Genomic DNA, 20,777 nt, shown 5'->3' with positions numbered 1-20,777 from the left:
TTTTTGTCTTCTTTTTTTTTTGTCTTCAGAGCTGTCTGCCACTTTCCCACCAAAATTACTCATTCTGCATTAGTTCATTTAATAAATACCCTGCCCTTTATGAACTGCCATCTGAGGGTGGGAGGGGAGTTGCTGGAGTTTATTTGGGAGCTCAGAGTACCCTGGTGAAATGGAGTGGTCTTTGGGAGGGATCCATGAGGAGAGGCAGGGCTGGGAGCGGCTCGCTGCTGTGGTGACAGAGGCTGCCTGCCCTCTGGTGTTTCTGCAGTGGCATCGGCCAGCGTTTGGAATCCTGTTGTGGGGGTCTGGTGTGGTTTGGGGATTGATGCTTCTGTCCTAAATGCCTCTCGTTTTCTTTTTGTCCCAGTCTCTAGAGGAAGTGTGTGACCTGTTGCACGCAGCGCCATTCCAAAACATCCTGCCCAGGGTTCACGTCAAAGGTATCGGCAAAGGGAAAATACCTTCCTTGGGTAATGCATTCCCCTTTTCCTTCCTGCTGCTGTGGTTTCAGTAACCATCTCCAGCCACCCTTTACCACAGGGCTGGTAATTGCAGGACAGAGGTATCAGATCCAGGCCTGTTTGCCTGGCTGAAAAAACAAATGTTTCCTGGCGATGTTCTGTGCAAATTACAAGGGGAAGAGGAGGAATGCCATAGACAGGGAAAAGCAGGATGAATGCCCAGGGCAACACTATCCTGCTTTGTGGATATATAGTGAGAGGCTTGTTGGAAGCTGCTATTTAGCTTATAGAATTGTCAGTTAAATGTGGTGTAGGGAGTCTGTCAGCAAGTAAGTAAATAAAAGTGGTCCCTGTAGATTTTTCATTTCCTTTTCACTAAACTGAGTATGCAGTACTGAATATTTGCAGGATTGCTTCCTATGGTATCTGCTCTCCTCATCTTTCATCATCAGAAAGTGAGCTATTCCCCCATCCCCCTTGCCCTTCCTTTGTGTTTCACCTCTGTCTCCTTCCTTTTCCATTTCTCATTGCTGGAGCAGCTGATTTGTTCTGCTTGGAGAAATCCCATCAGCTATAAAACTCAGAGAATATTTCCAAGATCACAGTAGCTGTTTGCATTTTACATAAAACTAACCAAACCATTACAAATGTTATTTTCCCATTTCCAGACAACATTTCTTACTTGCCAGTGCTGAGCAAGTGCCAGCTGCTTTTTGGCCTTGCTGTACACATGACTCCATCCTCATTTTACCTCACCTTCTAGAGATAAACATTTTATGTGTAAAGACAACTTAGTTGTCTCAGTACAAGTGGGGATCAAATATCTTGGCAGCAGCAGCATAACAGAGCCTTACATTCTTCCTTGAATTTAGTTAATTAGATGTACTCTACTACAAATCCTTCTTTCTGTTTGCACATGTAATGTAGCATTTTAAAATATGTATTTCTCTAAAAGTGAAAGATTAACCAGCTATTTAATACTTAAATTGCCTAAAAAGTACACTGTTTTCTTCCTCACTGGATAAAGATTGTGTTAAAATAAGAACTCTCTTGGTTAATTGCAATTTATAATTGTGCTCTTCACTTCTTTTTCCTTTCAGAGGGTGAAAGACTTGATGCTAAAATGAAGAGACTGGAATCAAAATATGCTTCACTACATTTGGTTCCTCTCATTGAAAGACTTGGCACACCCCAGGTAATCTCTCTCATTTGTGTCAGAGGCAATTCAAGAAATTTCTGAGCTTTAGAAAGCCTGTCCTGATAGCTCTGTCAGAACTTCAACCTGCACATCCAGCTGCTTCACACATATTACTTTTATTTAGATCCATTAGTTTGGTGAAGTTATTAAAGCTTAGAAGTGTAAAACATTTGAGACTGGGCCAGAAGTGACACATCTGGGGAAAAATGCTAATTGGTATGTATGTTTACCATGGGATACCCTCCCAGTGTAAGGTTCAGCCTGGGAGCTCCTCCTGCAATTTCCACCAAAAGCACTCTGTGTTCTTGTGCACATATATATATATATATATATATATATATATGTATGTATATATAAACATTTTGTCACTCTTTCAGCCATTTAGAACCTCTTGGAAAATGAGCTGTCATTTGAGTTGAGCTCTCCTGGAAACAATGACCAAAGGAGAACATTCTTGAACTGCCTTTGCAGCTTCAGCACTCTTCCCCTTTCTCCCAGTGGAGCAGTGCATTAATCCACTGCTAACCTTTGCAGTTTACTATTGGTTGAGATGTGAATAGTAGAAAGTAAGAGCAGAATGCCCTGAAGCAGAGTTCAGACTGCTGTTGTCATTGTAGGTGCTGCAGTTCAGTAGGTGCTGCTGCAGTAGGAGAGAGCTGTCTGTGTGGTGGCACAAGCTGGGACAAGCAGCATTGCCTCCTATGGATTTTGTCTGAGCCTGTTGGTGCTCCTCTTTGCAGCTTTCTCATCTCTAACAGCAGCAGCTGAGGGAGGTGTGCAGGAGAGCTACAGGAGAGCACTGAACTCTTTGGTTTTGCTTTCTGCCTCCATTCAGACACAGAATTCTTTAAAATTCCCTGAGATAAATCCAGGACTAGCATTACTGCAGTTAGTGTTACTCACTTTGAGCCTGTCTGCTTAAAAAGGATTTTACCATTTTCTCTGAATGTTTTTCCATTGATCCGATCCCCAGGTTAGGCAGTGTCTGACCTCACTTGAAGTCAGAACACATTTCTCCTAGAATAAACCACGTGAATCTGAAAAATGTGTTGTATTTATTTTTTTAAAATAAAATTTTGTGGTGAAGTGGCTTTTACCAGGGTTTTGCACTTTGTTTCTCTCCACTTCAGCAAATAGCAATCGCAAGGGAAGGGGACTTGCTGACCAAAGAACGCCTCTGCTGCGGCCTGTCCATGTTTGAGGTCATCCTGACGAGGATCCGCTCCTTCCTGGATGATCCCATCTGGCGCGGACCCCTGCCCAGCAACGGGGTGATGCATGTGGATGAGTGTGTGGAATTCCATCGCCTCTGGAGCGCAATGCAGTTCGTCTACTGCATCCCCGTGGGAACACACGAGTTCACTGTGGAGTACGTGCTGCCAGCTGCCCTGGGGGCAACAGTGCTTGGCTTGTCCCGTCGTGGCAGTGGGGCTGGAACGGAGGCGTTCGTGTGCCTGTCTGCAAGAGCTTAGTGCAAAACCAGGGAGAAGTGCTGCCATCACCACGAGGGGCTCATCATCCACTAACACAGATGCTATTGTATCTGTAGTGAAAATAACCCTCTATTTTAAGTATTGCCCAGTGTATTACGAATGATCGGGTGACAAACAGCCTTAGCACGTGTCTTTCAATAGGGGCTGTACCCCTATGAACACCCAGCTTAAATAAAATAGCAGAATATTTGTGCATCTAAGTTTTAACATGTATTTCTTTGAGTCAAGAGCAGGAATAAGCACTTGGAATTTAACAAGTTAACCAGGAACTGTTTGTTCTTGGTTTTGTTGGTTTTGAGAATATCGTTATTGAAAAATTGTTGAGCTGTAACATGCCTTTAACTGAGCAATTAGAGAACAGCACAGGACATTTACTCCCTTTCATGCCTGCAGCCTAAAGGAGCAGAGTGGTGTTGAATTCCTGCTTTGTTTTCTTTGCAAGCCTTGTTTCCACTGAAAATGAAATGTAATGCCACAGGAGTCTAATGGACAGTAAATGTTTTTGGAGTAACTCTGTTATGTGAAATTAAAGGAGGAAGGGAGTTCTGTTTTTTTTGTTAAGCATCTATTTGAATTGCTTGTGATATCTCCAATGATAATCAATATACCCGAGCTTTTGCTTTCCAGATGAATGTCTAATGTATTTATTATTTAGCGTAGTGGCTGATCACTGTGTTTGCTGTGACTGTTTTGAAAATGTAGTTGAAACCTGCTCTGTGGTGTGTTTCCTGTTCCAGGCAGTGCTTTGGGGATGGCTTGCATTGGGCTGGCTGTATGATCATCGTGCTTTTGGGACAGCAGCGGCGCTTTGATGTGTTGGATTTCTGCTACCACCTGTTGAAAGTCCAAAAGCACGATGGCAAAGATGAGGTTATCAAGAATGTGGTGAGTTGAAAACATCTGTATTCACTGTACTAATAAAGACAACAACTCATATAAAGTGGCAATCTTTTTTTTAGAATGAATTGCTGAAAATGAGGGCACCAGGATTTCCAGAAACAAAAGATAAAGGCATTAAGGCTGGAGTTTGAAAACTGGTCAAACAGAATTCTAATGTCACAAATATATGAGATTTTCTTAATGCCTTCCCTCTCATACATGTTCATTCCCATAATAAGGCTGCCTTAAATTCAGCTTCTTTGTACCCAAAGCATCACTGTCAAAAACCAAAATGCGCCTTGGATTTTCACTGGCTTAGCAGTGCAAGAGAAACATTTGTAACATTGCTGGGAGAGGTGAGGTAACGGCATTTGCTGCTTTTCTGACTAACGTTTTTCATATCCAAAGCTAATTCCTGTGTCTGTTCTTTTGATGTTTGCAGCCTTTGAAGAAAATGGTTGAGAGAATTCGCAAGTTCCAGATTCTGAATGATGAAATAATTGCTATTTTGGACAAGTATTTGAAGTCCGGTGATGGAGAGAGCACACCCGTGGAACACGTGCGCTGCTTCCAGCCACCAATTCATCAGTCCCTTGCCAGCAACTAGATTCTCACCTAACAATACTTCTTGCACCTCTTTAGGCTGAAAGTGTGAGGAGAAAAAAAAAGCAAGAAACAAAACCCACACCAACAGTTTTAAAGAATACTCTCATCTGTGTTTTTCAGTATGCCTGTGCCATTTGAGGGGCACACTGTTCTCTCCAGTTTCCAAGCACAGTAACTGTATACAATCCATACTTATTTTTCTAGACTAAAATTTTATACACTTTGATTAAAATCCTGTAAGATTTTTGAAATCTCTTTGCATTCCTGTCCCGAGATGGCCATTTTAGACTGGACTGGTATAATTTTCCCCTGAAGCTATAGAAATAATGGCTGTGGAGGATAAAAAAACGGTTCTGTAGAAAAAATTTTTAGAAATCAATGCATAATTGTTTGTATTAGAGCCTTAATTGCTTAATTTGCCTTTATTAAAAAAAAAAAAGAGAAAAAAACAACAAAAGAAAACAACTCTGCTCGTGCTTTGTGAATAATTTTCTAGTCAGTTGATTCTTCTTCCTCTTTGCAAAACTCTTCTCAGAGATCAGTAATTATGGAAATGAAGGCTATTTAAAGTGTTTGTTTCAAAGTTATTTAACATGCAGGTGCCCAGTAGGATTCTGATCTTTTTAAAAGGTGGAAGTTTGATTAGAATGGGGACTGTTTACTCTTTCCTAATGAGAGCTTCTAACACAGTTTATATTTTGGTTTGCAATACATACCTGTGTACCCAAACATGTTTACAAGTGATGAGGAATTCTTGTTTATGAGAACCTTGACTACAGTGATCAGGTGTAATCCATCCCAGTACATAAACTCTAGTGATGTTTATCATGATTTATTATGGAAAGTATTTGCTAAATTTCACTTGCTGTATAATGCCAACACTGCATCAGTAAAACCATAAAACTTTGCAACTATAGAAATTTAATTTTAAAGCAAACTATTCAGCCAAAAGTAGTGTAACTACTGCTTGCTTACTCCAGGATTCTGTCAGTTTGTCAGCTGGCTTTGGGATCAGCCCTAACTAAGATGTTAAGATGGCCAGAACAGACAGATGATGTGTTTCACCCAGGATATGGATTCATGGAGGTGTTACTTGGTTAGTGTTTCTGACCCATAGTGTGAAATCAAGAATGCATCCCTTTGAGAACCTGTTTTTCCTTTCCTCTTACTTGTTCATGGTTAGGTTACAGTACATCTTTTCTCCCAGTCAGCTCTTTCCAGGTGCTTCACAGCCACGAACTGGCTCCAGCAGTGGGTAGAAATGAGCATCTGACAGAAGAGGTACACAGGAAGTGAGGAATATGTAGGTATTGGAGTGGCACAGAACTCGATTTTGAGGAAAGAAATTAACTGAAACTTCCTCAGCAAAACAGGATGGAGATTTTCCAGGCACTCTACCAGCAAGTTTCCACAATCACAGGTTTCCCTAGGACATCTGTGCTTGGGAGCTGCCATTCTGGAGTGGTGTCTGTCATGGTGAGGGTGCACACAAGGCTGCCCGGTGCGTGGGAGACAGAAGTCAGAGGCATTTGTGCTTTGTTACACCAGCTTATTGCAGGATTTCTCTTACAAGGTGTTTAACAGGTGATTTTCTTTAAGAAACAGTCTTTGAGTTCACAGAAGACTTTTGGTCAGCCAGATGCTTCCCTGTGCTTCCAGCTTCTGTTAAGCAAATAAACAACTTTCATATTTGCTGACATCATCATTGGTTTAAGGATATCTCACACTCCTAAGGCTTTGGCTCTGCACTGCTGCAGAAATGGTTAATTAATAAAGCCTGATTTTTTGTTTAAGAACTATTTAAAAATAACTAATTATGATGTGAATAATTTCTAATTCTTACCAGTTAACTTTCAGCAGGAAGAGAATTGGTCTCTTAACACCATAAAGCTACTATTAAATACATACTTTATGATCACTGTGGGGAAAATAGTTTCAATTTTGGATAATTCAGACATTAGTCCTAGGAGATGTTTGTTTCCCATTTTTATAACACAAATTTTTATTATTTTTTAAAGAAGGATTACAGACTTGATAGAAACTAAATATTCTTTGCCTGGTATAACCTTTCCTACCTAAAAGGAAAAACGCAGCAAGGTGTACAAAAGGTAGAACTTATTAATTTCCAATTAGTTCTTATTAAAAACCTTTTTCTTGTTTGACACCTTCACCTCTCCTGTGTGTTGTGACTCATACCAAAGGAAGGCAGCAGAATTTTGTTTCACAGGTGGTAACTTGGTTTTTTTTTTCTATTCCAGGAAAAAAATATCTTAATTTCTCTTAAACACTAAGCACTAAACCTAACAACATCCAGCAGTAACTAATCAGTATCTGTCCCAAGTATTTCCAACTTTGACATGCATGGTAGAAAGTTTTTAAAAACCTTCCCTAATTTTTATTTCCTGCCTTTACAAAAGTGAATTACCACCTACCTGCCTCACCCCTACCCTTTTTTGTTTTTAAGCAATGTCATTAATGTTTAATTTTTTTGGCTCTTTTTGAAAAACTCAGTGTTGCAGCTACTGCCTGTGTTGCTGCAAACAAAATAGCAATTCTGTAGTTCAAGCTGTAACATCAGGCACACAGAACAAGTCTGCAGAGCCAGGGCAGCATGGTGCAGCACAGACAGAACCTGACCTCTGTTACAGAAGAGGGAGCAGCTTTTTTAACTATTAGTAATGATTCACATCCTTCCTTCTGCATAAATTGTCATGGCAGGAGGTACTATCTCACCTATCCATGCAGAGCACAGATCCTGCCTTCCTGTTTCTGCTAGCCAGTTACTCTGATTTGGTAGAGCTGGGCTTTTTTCATGCAAATCCAGCAAGTTTTGCACACAGCTTTACCTAACCAGTATTTTTGAAGGATCAGTTGTGCTTGGTTGTAGCCTTCCCTTTTCTCTTTTACAAACCAGGACAGGAGTAGTTGCTGCAGCTCCTGTTTCAATATGGTTACAGTCACTCCATGGTCAGTTGGGGCACAGGTACAAAGGATCCAGGTTCACTGCAACCTTTTTACCACCAATGCAGAAATAAAGCCATTTATTTTTGATAAAATTGTAATTAGTGCAATACATCTTAAAAACAGAAGAATGAAATGAAAGTATTTACACATAACTTAAGCAACAAAACCATTTGTGGTCTGAGGTCATTTTAGTACTTTTTAAAGTAAAAATAAGGCAAATAAAAAACATTTCAGTGTTCTTTATCCAAACTAATTGAACTCAAAAATCAACGATTGTCTACACATACTGTTAAAAAGTACATGAATTTCCAGACAAGCTCAGACATTTCACAGCAGAAAAAAAAAATTCCAGGGTTACAGAATTGTTCTTTTCTTAAGTAACACGTAGATATTTTCAGAAAGCTGATAGGCTTCCATTTCTCCTGGCTGAGAGACTCTCACTGGATTGCATTTCACCTAGGCAGGCAGAACTTTCTTCATCATCATTAAAGCTGTCATATGTGCTCAGCAGAGTGCCATTTGCTGCTCTATCATCCTTCCGCAGAGAGAGGGGCAGGTTTGCTAGGGTGAAGTTAACATCTTTGAAGGCATGCAATAAAAAGATCCCCACAATAATAGTCAGGAAGCCGCTGAAGGTGCCGAGAATGTCATCAGCCGCCATGTGTTGCCATTCCTTGAAAAGGATGGCAGAACAAGTTAAAACAGATGTTGTAAAGATGACATAATATATTGGAGTCACTATTGAAGTGTTGAATATATCCAGAGCCCTGTTTAAATAGTTGATCTGCGTGCTCACACAGACAGTAAGGCTTAGCAGCAGAATCCAAGACAAGGGATGTTTCAGCACTGGTTTTCCTGCAAAAAGTTCCTTTATAGCGATGCCCAGACCTTTGACACAGGAGACTGATAAGGCTCCAATTACAGAGCAAATTGTTATGTACACGAGAATGTTGGTCTGTCCATGGCGAGGTCCCACCACACATATTAGGATTAAAGACACAATGACAACCAGCGTTGCGAAGACCACAAAACCTGTGGTGGGGGGGAAAAAAAAATCTTGTTATTTACAGACACTAATGGACACACTTGTTACTTATGGACTCTATTTATCAGCAGCACGGGTACTTATCTTACAGGTGCAAGGAAAACACTCATTAACAAGAGGACCAACTCAGCTTAAACAGAAGAGTTCAGGATGTTCATTCTTCCTCCAACATCACAGTTTAGATGATTTTAGATTGAGCAAGCCAAAACAAAGGAAGTACCTCAGGCATGCTGTATTACCTTTACCAGTCTATTAGCAAGACTACCACAGGAATAGATTGCTAAACTGCCTTACACCCAGACTCAGTGAGGTGTAGATGCCACCAGACACAGACCTGAGTCTGAATTGAGTTTTTTAGGAGATATTTTGGTAGATGGCTGTATTTATCAGCAGGTTTCCAATGATCAGGTCATTCCTTGAGAATAGCTTTTTAATCTCTATGCTGACTATTTCCTTATGTCTAAGATGAGAATTGCCATTGTATAAGCAGTATTTTGCAGATGTGCATTTGTGAGTGCCTCTTCTTCCACGTAGGCATAGCAGCTCATCTATAGGACTTCACTTCTCAGCAGACACCACAACACCTACCTTTTTATTTTAAGGACAGGTAAAAGTTGCTCTTAGAGATGACACAATTCAATCAAAATTTATGGAAGTTTTGTTTATCCACCTGTGCTGCTGCATTTGCTTAAACAGTCACCTCAGTGGTTGCCATCAAGGCACTTTATTCAAGGCCAGACAAGTTCATTGACATCATGCAAAGTTCCCTATGGAATCATGTTACAGAATTCAAATCTACTTCATTTGGACAACATGCCTACAAGAAACAGACACAGGCCATCTTCCTGGAACTTGAAAGCAGCAGTAATGAAACTATTAAATGAAGAAATGATGGTCTCTGTATATATCAAGCTGGCATTTTTCTTACCTGGATCACCTAGTTTGTGAGACATTTCATCCAAAGTTTCTACTTCTTCCTCTTGTGGAGCGTGAATTACCATCACAGTTGATCCCAGTATACTTAACAAACATCCTATTTTTCCATGTAAATTAAGTTTTTCATTTAAAAAGAAGGACGACAGAATGGCACTAAGAAATAAAAAAGGCACCAAGAAACAGGGGATTAGCAATATTCATTTGCTCACCAAGTTACAGGTTGTTCTGTAACATGCATACACAATCTGCAGCTTAAAAATAGCTATTTTCTATCTTGAGATACTTGCCATGGACAGAACTACTGTTAATATTTGGCCTCTGCCCAGAACCCATTTTTCATGCTGCCTGCCAAAAAAATGGTCTATCTAAGAACCTACAAAAATAATTTTAGAAAGACAAAAATCTTTCCTTAGGAATGAAAATACTGCTCCGCTGCAATCACCATGTTTTTGAAATGCAGAATAGCTTTTCAGAGATGGACATATAGATGCATTGCTAAAACCCTTTTATATCATAGCCACTAGGTATTTGGAGAAAATTAAAAGTTACTCCTGATGTTTATAAGCACTCTATTGTGAAGAACAAAGCCCATTTATTACAGCATAGTTCATATTTCTAATGAAAGTTTTACTGTTCTCTCAAGTCACACTGCTTTCTGTTAGTGTTTCTTACCTTACAAGAACACTGAGAGCTCCTAGAGGAGTCACTAACGTAGCTGGTGCAAAAGCATAGGCAGCAAAGTTCGCTACTTCTCCAGCTCCCACTGCAGAGGAACAGGAATTAAAACCCAGGAGTTAGGCTGTCTCATGCAACAAACCTCTGATCCAGGGAAAGTGTTCATGTAGACACAAATGTGCAGCAAGAGAACAATGGAAAATTCTAATGATGGCATTCAGCTAACAGTACTAGCAGAACACACCCCTGCCTCTCTTCCCCACTATTAAATTTTAAAAGCTGGCTGTGGAACTACAACAGGTATTAGAATTAATTCTACCAAATCAGAACTTGCTTCATTTTAGTGTCTGTGCTGTAGCTCCCCAGCCTGCCAGCTTAACTCATGAAGTTCTGCATGGAGAAATTGGCAATAGCAGGATATAGCACAGAACATACAGTAAGCTATAATTACCTGAATACTGCCAGTAAGGTGAGAGTTCAAGCAATGAAAAAAATTCAGAAAACAGGCATAATCCCAAAATATGCTTCCCTTTAAGAAATCCTATATATCTAAGCACTTCTCTGCTAAGACAAAAACCAGAGTGCATATAGATATGCAAAGACATACAAAACCAGTATCTGCCTAGTTCCGCTGCACAAAGTGGGCAGTTACCTTAAAGGAAGAATTTCTGGTGTGAGAGAAGTTATATTAAAATCATTAGAACTGCATCCATCAAATCACCAGGTAGCATTATCATGTATTGTAGAATCCCAGTCTCATTCCCTTTTTTGTAACCATGCTGCCATCTGTGGCACAGTTATTTATTAAAATTATATAATGCAGATTGTATTTTTGACACTTACATGAATAATTTTTGATACTTACTTGAAAGAAGTCCAGCCCACCACAGCCATTCCTTAAGGTATGCATGACCACCTTGACCTAAAATTGAAAGAACATTGGCTATTCCGCTAAAAACACTGACACCCTGTCACTAGTAACACTGCCATGACATAAAATCATTTTTGCAACCCATGCTCTTAAAAACATGAGCAGCCTTTTGATACCTAGGCTCTGTAGGTAGAAGGGTTGAAATCAAAGCATCTTCAACTTCTGATGTGCCTGTGCCTCCTACAGCCTACTTTGATAACCAGCTATTTTATTTCTTTTGTATTAGAAATGGCACTGATGATATCTGCATTAACCTGAGAAACAGTTCTTTCAAAGCTCTGAAATTACATGAAAAGGCAAGTTGTGTCTCTTACTAAGACTGCTGCTCTGCAGAAATTGTGCATGGTTTATATGTGGTTTATTACATGTGCAAACATCACATTTTCTCATTCCAAACCAGAGTGCATGAATTATGTATCTCAAGATCAACCATCTTTTATAAGCAAAGATGACAGGTACTGAATAAAAATATTCAGAGTCAACCTTCTGAATCATCTGAGGATGCTGCAACTTTCCTATCTAAATCTTAATTGTCTTTCAATTTAAAACCGTTGCCCTTCGTCCCGTCAATGCAGCACTGTTTAAAAAACAAAACAAAACAAAACAAAAAACAACCTCTCTTTTTTATAAGCCCCCTTTAGGTATTGGAAGGTGCTATAAGGTGTCTCAAGACCCTTTTCTCCTCTAAGCTGAACAATCCCAACTCCATCAGCCTATCCTCAGAAGTGTTTTGTCCCTTTGACCATTCTCATGGCCCTTCTCTGGACTTGCTGCAATAGGTCCATGTCCTTCCCACACTGGGGATCCTGGAGCTGGAACAGCACTGCAGATGGGGTCTCACCAGAGCAGAGCAGAGGAGCAGAGCAGAGGAGCAGAGCAGAGGAGCAGAGCAGAGGAGCAGAGCAGAGGAGCAGAGCAGAGGAGAGCAGAGGGGAAGAATCCCCTCCCTTGCCCTGCTGGTCACACCTAATTTGGACATGTTTGGCTTTCTGGGCTGCACATTGCTGGGTCATGTCCAGCCTCTCATCCACCAGCACCCCCAGGCCCTTCTGGGCAGGGCTGCTCTCCATCTGTCCATCCCCAGTTTTGTGTTGATACCAGAGGTTGCCCTAATACAGGTGCAGCACCTTGCTCTGGTTCTTCTTGAGTCTCATGGGTTTGCACAGACCCACTCCTCAAGCCCATCCAGGTCCCTCTGGATGCCACTTCCTTCGCTCTAGAGCATCAACTGCCCCCCTCAGCTCGGTGTGCTCCACAAACCCACTGCCAGCACACTCAGTCAATCCCACTGTCTGTATCACTGATGAGGGTATTTAATAGCATTGCTTCCACTATGAACGCTTGAGGCACAAAACTCATCACACTCAGTTACTACATGTAATTTTTAGTTTTCTAAAACAATCACACTCAGTTACTACATGTAATTTTTAGTTTTCTAAAAGACTGACACCCAAAACCACTTAACACTCTTAAATTCACTCATTCAGGAGCACAGATGTAGTTAACAGTGCTGCTTGCAAGTTCAATTTGCAAATGCAACTTAGACTTAACTGACATACAAAGGAATCCTTTGACAAGTGTCCCCAGAAGGCATTACATATGCATTAAATGGCATGTGTCACACAGAGTTAAGGGTGTCTGACACCAGAGAAAAAACACACCAGCTCTGTGTTTTAGGTTTCATATACATGTAACAAAATCCCAAAAAAGAGAAAACAAGATGAGTAGTTTAATGAACTAATGAACAGAAGTAATCTTCTGTTAAACAGCAAAATCTAAACATCAGCAATTTATTAAAAGATGTATGTATTTACCTGCTCTCATGGAGCCTTTCCTGGCTAACCGGAGGAGACCTTTCTTTTTCAGGATGAAACTTCCTCCAATGAAAATGCTGGAACTCATAGCCAACACCAGACCAATACAGAAGTCATACTTCCCACGAGTTTGGCTCATCTCGTAAACTACTGAACACTGTCACATTGATCAATAAGGAGCAGAACTTCTGTTACTCAACAAAATATGATGCAACACTGAAATATGAGTAAAATAAACACATTAGAATTGTGGTAGGAATAGGTGCTGTATAGGAAAATCCTCAACAGCTCACGTGACTGGTTCTCCTGCAAGTGGCCTCTGCTAAGAGTGGGTAACAAAAAAACCAAAAAGGCAATCTGAAGCATGTGTAAGCTTGCACTAAGGATGAGTAACTAACCAGTCTGAACACAAAGAAGGAAGGGTTTCTGACCTGGTGTATAAAAACTGAAACCCAAACAAACAGAAATTCTTTGAGAATTTAGTGAAATTTTACAAATATGTCATATATTTTTCTATTCATTGAGTATGCAAATCTGTGGCACACCATGTAACTGACGATACTGATCAAAAAAATTACTTACATTGAAATCAGTCTGTAATGGAGTTTGAGAACAGTTGCAGCATTTCTTCCATATAAACTCACTAGAAAAATGCAAGAGAATATTACAAATATGTTTAATCAGAGAGCCATCTTCAGAATACAAACAAACCTCACATGCACGCACATGCAATTTCTCTTTAACAGGAAAAATCTGGCAAGAAATAAGGCCTTTGTTAATTTATTTTACACAGCTTTCCATACTTGTATGAAGCACCTTTCAATATTACTTTTCCCTGTACTTTTATGCTTTCAACTTTGATTAGTTTGCTATACTTCTAGGAAAACCTAATAGAGAGCTACTGGCAGGTTAGCATTAAAACCAAACACAGATCCTCTCACTTGCATCCAGTTAGGCTGTGAAAAAGTAGAAGACAACAATATGCACTCAACATAACACTGCTTCAAATGCTGCACAGTTCAAAATTGTCAAATCCATTTTCCTTAATCTTTGCACAGTAATTTTTAATATCTTATGCTGTTGGATAAACTAAGTAAATGACCTACAAGAGAGTGCTTTCACTTTCTAGAAACTTTTTAAAAGAAACTAGATTCTCACATGATACAAAACCACCTATCAAACAAAACCAAGAAAGACAAATCATCAGTGCATGAGAAAACCCAGCCACCCCACCAACTGCATAAAATATCATCCTGGTTTTGGATTCAAACAGGACTCTCAGTCCCTTGAAGAAGTTTTTAATGCAAGGAAAATACAAGATTTTTGCGACTGTTCTCTCCACCATCTGTTCCAGCAGGTGTAAGGCACTCTGTTCAGGTAATTGAGCTAAGAATGTTCCTCCAACTCCAGCTGGTGCAAAATGTGACAGTGGTATAGCAGCACCTGGGGGAGGTGCACCTGGGGAGGGGATGGTTTGGCTAAGCTTTATACTTCACTGGTTTTTTCAACAGTTGCTACTTTAGCTATATTACTAATGGGATTATTTTTACTGGTGTAACTGTTTACTAAAAGACAATCCTCCATATTTTCCAAAAATTTTCCAAAAGTGGAAAAGCCACTTTTTTTTTTCCTTTTCTTTTCTCCCTGGCTTGCATACCTTCACCTACACTGACAGAGGAAAAGAGCATCAGTTAGTCCCATCCTGACACCTTCCACCCACTGCATTCCAGAAACAAGGGAGAAGCACAGGCTGCTTTTCTTTGCAGCAGAGGAAGAATCTGATTGTAGAAGAATGAGAAAACTTGTGTGCTCACAGGTAATTTTACAAATTTAGACTTGAGAAGGATGCTACACTTTAGAACTAGTATTTCTACTTTCTCCCATGTCCCAAATACACTGAAGTGTCCTGTCAACCACTTTGTTAACCTTGTAAATAACTCAAATCTCAACCACTTCAGTCATATAAATTCAGATAAATTACTGCTAGCTCTTACCATCAAGTTGATTTGTCCTCACAGACATAGCCAGTCCTATTATCTGCTTGGGATGGACTGTCTTATTTCCACCTAAGGTTTATTCAGATGTCTACAGTTGCAGACAAATGTCACACAGTCATGGTGGACCCAGCTTCCCTCTGTATACAGCACAGATATATTTTGCATGTGTAGAACTGACACGTGCAAGGTCAAAGCAGTACCAAGCACTGGAAGTTTTACACTTTAGGAAATCAGGACTTTAATTCTAACTCTAAGACTTAATAAAAGAAGAACTAATGCATGCTCATAAATATAATCAAGAAAAATTATCTATGGGTATGAGAAAAAAAAAATGCCAAGAAACGAGCAGTTTCTGGAATAAATAATGCCTCTCATGTTTCTGCCTTGGGACGTGCCAAAGCTGTTGCATTCCAGCAGCCAGGGCCACTACTAGGTTCTAAACAGAGAAAAGCCAGAAAATGTAGGAGCTAAATACAGCCGGCAGTTGTGCGGTTCTGCAAAGGTTCTCTAATCAAGTTCAAGCTGATTTTAACACATAGAACACTTCATCCACCCAAGACCAGCGGTGTCATGGAGGAGGAGTAGTAGTTTCCTGCTCTGATTTCAGAGAAGTAATGAAGGGCTGAGACTGTGAATAGGAATTCACAGAAGCTACAACATCTACCACGCCTCCAAGAGCCACTCATTAATGAACTGCCTGTGGATCTGCTGGTGTCATGAGTCATAGCTCCCAGTGCGCAACAGTGCAACGACACACTGCACAGGGAACTGGATTTGAAGGTTATCAGACAGGGAGGGATGGAGAAACTCAGAATGTGGAAAAAAAACTGTGGGAGATAAGCAAATCCAGATTAGCCACAAAGTTTTTTTGGTTATTTTCAAGATGTAACCAAATGTATCAGAAATGCTAGCAAGATACAGACTCTCTGGTCCAAAACACAGGGTAACACACTTCTTTGTCTCTTTTTTCAGAAGTTGTTTTCTCTCAAAAGCAGCACAAACACAGTGCTCAAAAGATGTTACATTTATTGTAGCAAGTGAGCTCTCTAAATATTCAGAAACATTAAAAGTGGTGTAATGAGAAGTAATATTTTACATTTAAAAGCAAATAAGCATAAGTAAGAATGTGGGAGTTAGCAGCCAAAGAAAATTAGTATCACTTCCACAAGCTGTAGGTTGCATGGAAGCAATAATTACAGCTGGGAAAGGCAGACAGGGTACATTGTTCCAACTTTGCTTACTTGGCCACAAGCCTTCTAGAGTTCAGTAGACTGTCTTTGAAAGACTTACAAGAAAATTTACTGTAAATATACACTAAATTATTTAAATTCAAGGATCTTTTCTAAAACCTGCTCTTATCAACTATGATCAGGATAATGCCATTAAGCAAAAAATTACTTTACCAGGCCATTTACTTCAACCTTTTGCCATGTTCTACATAATTCACTGCTGCTCCTCTTTATAGATAATTCAGCCAAGCTTCTCTGATGAAATACGTGCAAAGGAAACTTCAGAAACATGACAGCTATGCTTTGATGCCATTAGGAACTCTCATTATTTAATCATCTTCACTTTCACTACCAAATCCCATTGCTGGAAAAAGATGCAAGTCCCTTTATCTTTGCATCCACATATCAGCATTACTCTGCAGGTTAGGTGCTTGGCACCTCCTGCTGTGCCACCCTCTGGGTCCTTTCCCAAAAGCTTTTTCAAGTGCAATTTCCAAAGCTGCATACAGCACTTTAGCTTGAGTTATTATCACTTCTGCAATACAATGGTAGACTGTATTTCTTTCTAAACACCAAAACAGGTGAGTATTTAGCCTTTTTTCTGCAGTCATCTGCTGTTGACTCATTTTCAACTTCTTTATTAGTATAACCTCCTGCATTTGTACAGCAAATTACTCCTGCCTGGGTGTAATATCTTCCATTTACTCCAAAAAACATCACTCTTTTTAGAAATGTTTGCTGAAAACATTCAACCAAGGTTACACACTGGCAATCCTTCCCTGCCCAATGTTATTGATTATTTCTTTGTCTTTTGAGCCAGATCAATAACATTAAACAGCCAAAGATTCAGACACTATGGAAGATTTTTAAACAAAAGCCTGCTTTGGCAAGACAATAATATTCTAGGTACAGCCATTCTGCATCTTTTGAACTGTTCTGTGATACTTTACTGTCAATTCTGCTTATTTACTTGAGCTCCATTAGAAGTTTTATGTTTCTAACATTGGAATTAAGCACCTACTTAATGCCCTTCTAGCCATAAGGCTTTTTTGTCATGGAAGAAAACGGGGCTGAATCAACAAGTTGCTCTGACAAATACACATTGACTATTATGTGTCATGTTCACTATTATGTGTTCCCTTGCTCCTTTCCACAAGCATAAAACTACACGAAACAAACATTCCCTAACAAAACAGAAATCCAAATGTTCGGTGATGAGCCTGTAGAAGGCTCATTATACATACCAATTTTGTTTCAAAATCCAGAGGAAATCACTTCTTAAGTATTTAGAAGTTAGGTTTCTAAAAGAGAAGTTAAAAATAGCATTAATTGGCATGTTGAGAATTTGGCAAAAAAATTATGCCCATTATTTCAAGGCAATTTTCATTCATGACACACGGGACTTTACAACGTCCATCTATGCTTTAAAAAGGAAGAGGATTTTTGATTTAGAAACACTTGAATAACAAATCAGTGTGATTTTAGATTTGATCTTCCTTAGATACATCTTGCCTGATACTGCAGTTATTTAATCCCTTTGCTTTTCACTTCACAAACTGAAGAAACTAACCTGTGATCCAAGTTATTCTTTAGAAGTACAGCATTAAAGTTGAACTGAAATATTTTCCTAATTATTTCAGTTTCATTCTGTAACTAAAGTACTAAGGCACTTTTATTGCAAGATAACTAAATTTTAATTACTGGTTTTGGTATGGTGAGTTTTCAGAGGATGTTTATATAGACTCACAGAATACACTGAGTTGAAAGGAACCCACAAGGATCATCAAGTCTAGCTCCTGGCCCTGCACAGGACAGCCCCAAGAAACCTACTATGTGCCTGAACACATGTTTAAACTATGTCAGGCTGGTGCTGACACACCAGCACTGGGGAGCCTGTTCCAGTGCCAACCACCCTCTGGGTGAGGAACACTCTCCTGATAAACCTTCCCTGATAGAGCCTCAGGCCATTCCCTGGTTCCTGTCACTGGTCATCAGAGAGAAGAGATCACTGCCTGCCCCTCTGCTTCCCCTCATCAGGAAGCTGTAGACTGCGATGAGGTCTCCCCTCAGTCTCTTCTGCAGGCTGAACAGACCAAGTGACCTCAAATGCTCCTCATACGGCTTCCCCTCTGCCCCCTCACCACCCTGGCAGCCCCCAGCCCTTTGGATACACAGAATGCTGGGGCAGTGGGGAGTATGAACACAGAAATATTTGTAGTAAGATTACTAAAACCCTCCAATTATACCTAATTATTAAAACCAATTATTAAAACCTTGCTCATGTTCCATCCACTCACAAACATCTATTTTAAATGCTGGTATAGAGAAAATGTTGAAGGACAGACACAACAGAGTGTTAGGATAAAAGAGCTCAAACCTTTAAAAGGCACGTGCACCTTTAAAAGGTTTGATGAACACAGTACCTACTGTATACACTGTTCAGGAAATAACACATTCAGTTTTGTACTGCACATTTTCCCCAGTACAGGATACAGTTTTCCAGCTCTTACCCAAACTTATAATTATTTACACATAGGCAATTTAAAATCATATTTATGTTATATATATGCATATACATAGTGTTAGAGGCACTATCAAGTGCTCAGAAAGCAAAACATACCTAAACTATCCTAAAGTTGTCTATTTTAAAAGGTTTAGATAAACTATGGGGAAAATTAATTATTTACAGCAGATTTCTATTTATACAGCAAAAGCAACAGCACTCCATTTTATGAGCCTAGGAGGAAACAAAAAAGTGCCACATTAAAAACCTATTCTTTCCATGAGCTACTTTTACTTATACTAAGTCATTAAAAAATGACCTTTAATTAAAGCACTTTCACATAAAGCTAAAAAGTACCTTCAGTAAAGCAGTGTTATTCATTAACTGCATACAACCTACAGACAGTGCTTTTTGACACTGCATTGACTGTTTTCATGGAAAGCTATCAAAATAGACTCAAGATAAGACTTGCCTCATCTTTGCTGTACCTGGCACATGAGTTCCACTCTTGTGGAAGGAATAACCAGCACAGGGTCACTGAAGTTCCCCCTTTGGTACTTAATATGGGCAGTTTCAAAAGTAAGAAAATTCAGGAAGTTAAAATCCTAGATTGGACTAGTCATTAGTCACGGCTACTCCTTTGACATGACTCAACCTGTTATAACCTGCCTTCTTGTCGCCAGGATTTCATCATGAGAATGAAGTACTTTAACAAAAGCAGAATTAGTGTGACACTGAATTCTAAATACAATGATGCCAATGAAACCTTATGGAATAATTTTATCGACAAAGCTGTTACCTGCCAGGGAGAAAAACCCTAACTGTACATAATGAGGCACATCAAAGGCATTAAGACAGAACCACAATGACTTACACTTATCGTGTTTTCAGTACAAACAATGTTAAAGACATCGTAGTGAAATAGAGAAAGTTGACTGCTTGAAAAAGATTGGGGAAAAAACAGAGATGAAGGAGTTAGATCCAGGCAACAACTTCACAGTGTATGAATGAACAAATCTTCACTCTGAATTACAGAATCAACTAGGCTGGAAAAGACATGTGAGATGGAGTCACCTATGACCCAACCACCACCATGTCAACAGACCTTGGCCCTGAGTGCCATGTCCAGTCTTTTCTTAAACAGCTCCGAGGACAGTGACCCCCGCCTGGTACCTCCCTGGTCAGCCCATTCCAACATCTCATCACCCTGTCTATGAAAAAATTCATCCTAATGTCCAACCTAAACCTCCCCTAGTCAGCTTAAGACTACAATGAACTGCAATGCAAAGCTACGATTACTTCTTCCACGTAAAAATGATGCACCAGGGCTCTGAAGTTCTGCTGAAGGTGCTCTGGAACCAGGCTGCACAAGCCTCAACCTGGGATAATTCAATCCTGGACCAAACCGAAAACGAAGCGGTTTAGTTCCCTGGTTAACCACACGCACACGCCAATACGGGGCACAGCTGCTCCAGACCCAGCACACTGTACCTGGATACCTCTGCGCGGTCGGAGAACCCCGCAAACAGCCCGATTTAGAGCTTTTAATCTCGGCCTTCTCAGACCAAACCACAAGTTTCCCACTACGGAGACACCACCCTCGGGCAGACCCAAGGCCCGGAGCCCCGCGCCCCCCGGCCCGCTCGCTCCTCACCGCAGCGCCCGGCCCCGAGGGCCTTGCGCCGAGCGCTCCGCGGGGAAGGAGCCCCGCCTCCCCCCGCCCCTGAGGGGCCGGCCAGGCCCCCTCCCCGCCTCTCCCCGCCCTTACCTGCGGTCACGGCCCCTCTCACATCCCCGCCGGGAGCGGCGAGCCAAGAGGAGACGGGGGCGGGGGAGGCCGGAGCGGGCGGCGGGAGGGGCCGGTGCCCGTCCGCTCCAGCGCCATGAGGGAACGGGACAAAACGGGACGGGACGGGAAGGAGCGGCAGCAGCAGCCCAAGGCGAGGCGGTGTCCCGGGCCCGTCCGCCCCCTCCGCTCCGCGGTTCCGGCAGCAGCCGCCGGAAGGGGCGCGGCCCGGCCCCGAGCCCCGCCCGCCGCGGGTCACA

The 20,777-nt window shown here is 40.8% G+C and overlaps 2 protein-coding genes across 11 annotated transcripts in view; one reads left to right on the top strand and one right to left on the bottom strand.

The window, feature by feature from the left end:
• The window catches only part of CYFIP1 (cytoplasmic FMR1 interacting protein 1), a 74,995-nt gene extending 69,893 nt beyond the window's left edge, over nt 1-5,102 (top strand). For all 3 annotated transcript variants that reach the window (XM_015628422.3, XM_015628413.3, XM_019006745.2), the window contains 5 exons: nt 368-440; nt 1,562-1,656; nt 2,790-3,028; nt 3,890-4,037; nt 4,474-5,102. In XM_015628422.3, coding sequence (XP_015483908.1) covers nt 368-440; nt 1,562-1,656; nt 2,790-3,028; nt 3,890-4,037; nt 4,474-4,638 — 720 coding nt within the window. In that variant the 3' untranslated portion in view covers nt 4,639-5,102. The remainder of the gene's footprint in view (nt 1-367; nt 441-1,561; nt 1,657-2,789; nt 3,029-3,889; nt 4,038-4,473) is intronic.
• A 1,506-nt stretch (nt 5,103-6,608) lies between these two features.
• On the bottom strand, nt 6,609-20,712 carry NIPA2 (NIPA magnesium transporter 2). 8 transcript variants are annotated; one of them, XM_015628436.2, is made up of 8 exons: nt 20,500-20,712; nt 17,473-17,529; nt 13,585-13,645; nt 13,003-13,218; nt 11,123-11,179; nt 10,255-10,345; nt 9,575-9,735; nt 6,609-8,633 (listed from the first exon to the last, which is right to left on the bottom strand). In XM_015628436.2, the coding sequence occupies exons 4-8, from the start codon at nt 13,139-13,141 to the stop codon at nt 7,996-7,998; spliced, it is 1,086 nt and encodes a 361-aa protein (XP_015483922.1). In that variant the 5' UTR covers nt 13,142-13,218; nt 13,585-13,645; nt 17,473-17,529; nt 20,500-20,712; the 3' UTR covers nt 6,609-7,995. The 8 variants fall into 8 exon arrangements, with proteins under 8 accessions (XP_015483922.1, XP_015483967.1, XP_015483928.1 ...); XM_015628481.3 differs by having other exon boundaries at nt 13,003-13,159; XM_015628442.3 differs by lacking the exon at nt 20,500-20,712 and adding an exon at nt 20,386-20,417.
• Nucleotides 20,713-20,777: the final 65 nt, after the last annotated feature.

The sequence above is a fragment of the Parus major genome, chromosome 1, assembly GCF_001522545.3.
Source record: "Parus major isolate Abel chromosome 1, Parus_major1.1, whole genome shotgun sequence".
In the NCBI taxonomy this organism is placed as follows: Eukaryota; Metazoa; Chordata; class Aves; order Passeriformes; family Paridae; genus Parus; species Parus major.
The sequence above is the reverse complement of the archived record's forward strand: the minus strand, read 5'-3'. Positions and strand labels throughout refer to the sequence as shown.

Coding starts and splice junctions, on each gene's coding strand:
- NIPA2 (XM_015628436.2), bottom strand. CDS start 13,141: ATGAGCCAAACTCGTGGGAAGTATGACTTCTGTATTGGTCTGGTGTTG. Junction 10,346..11,122: donor GTGGGCTGGACTTCTTTCAA/GTAAGTATCAAA, acceptor GTTCCTCTGCAG/TGGGAGCTGGAGAAGTAGCG. Junction 9,736..10,254: donor GCTCTCAGTGTTCTTGTAAG/GTAAGAAACACT, acceptor TTTATTTCTTAG/TGCCATTCTGTCGTCCTTCT.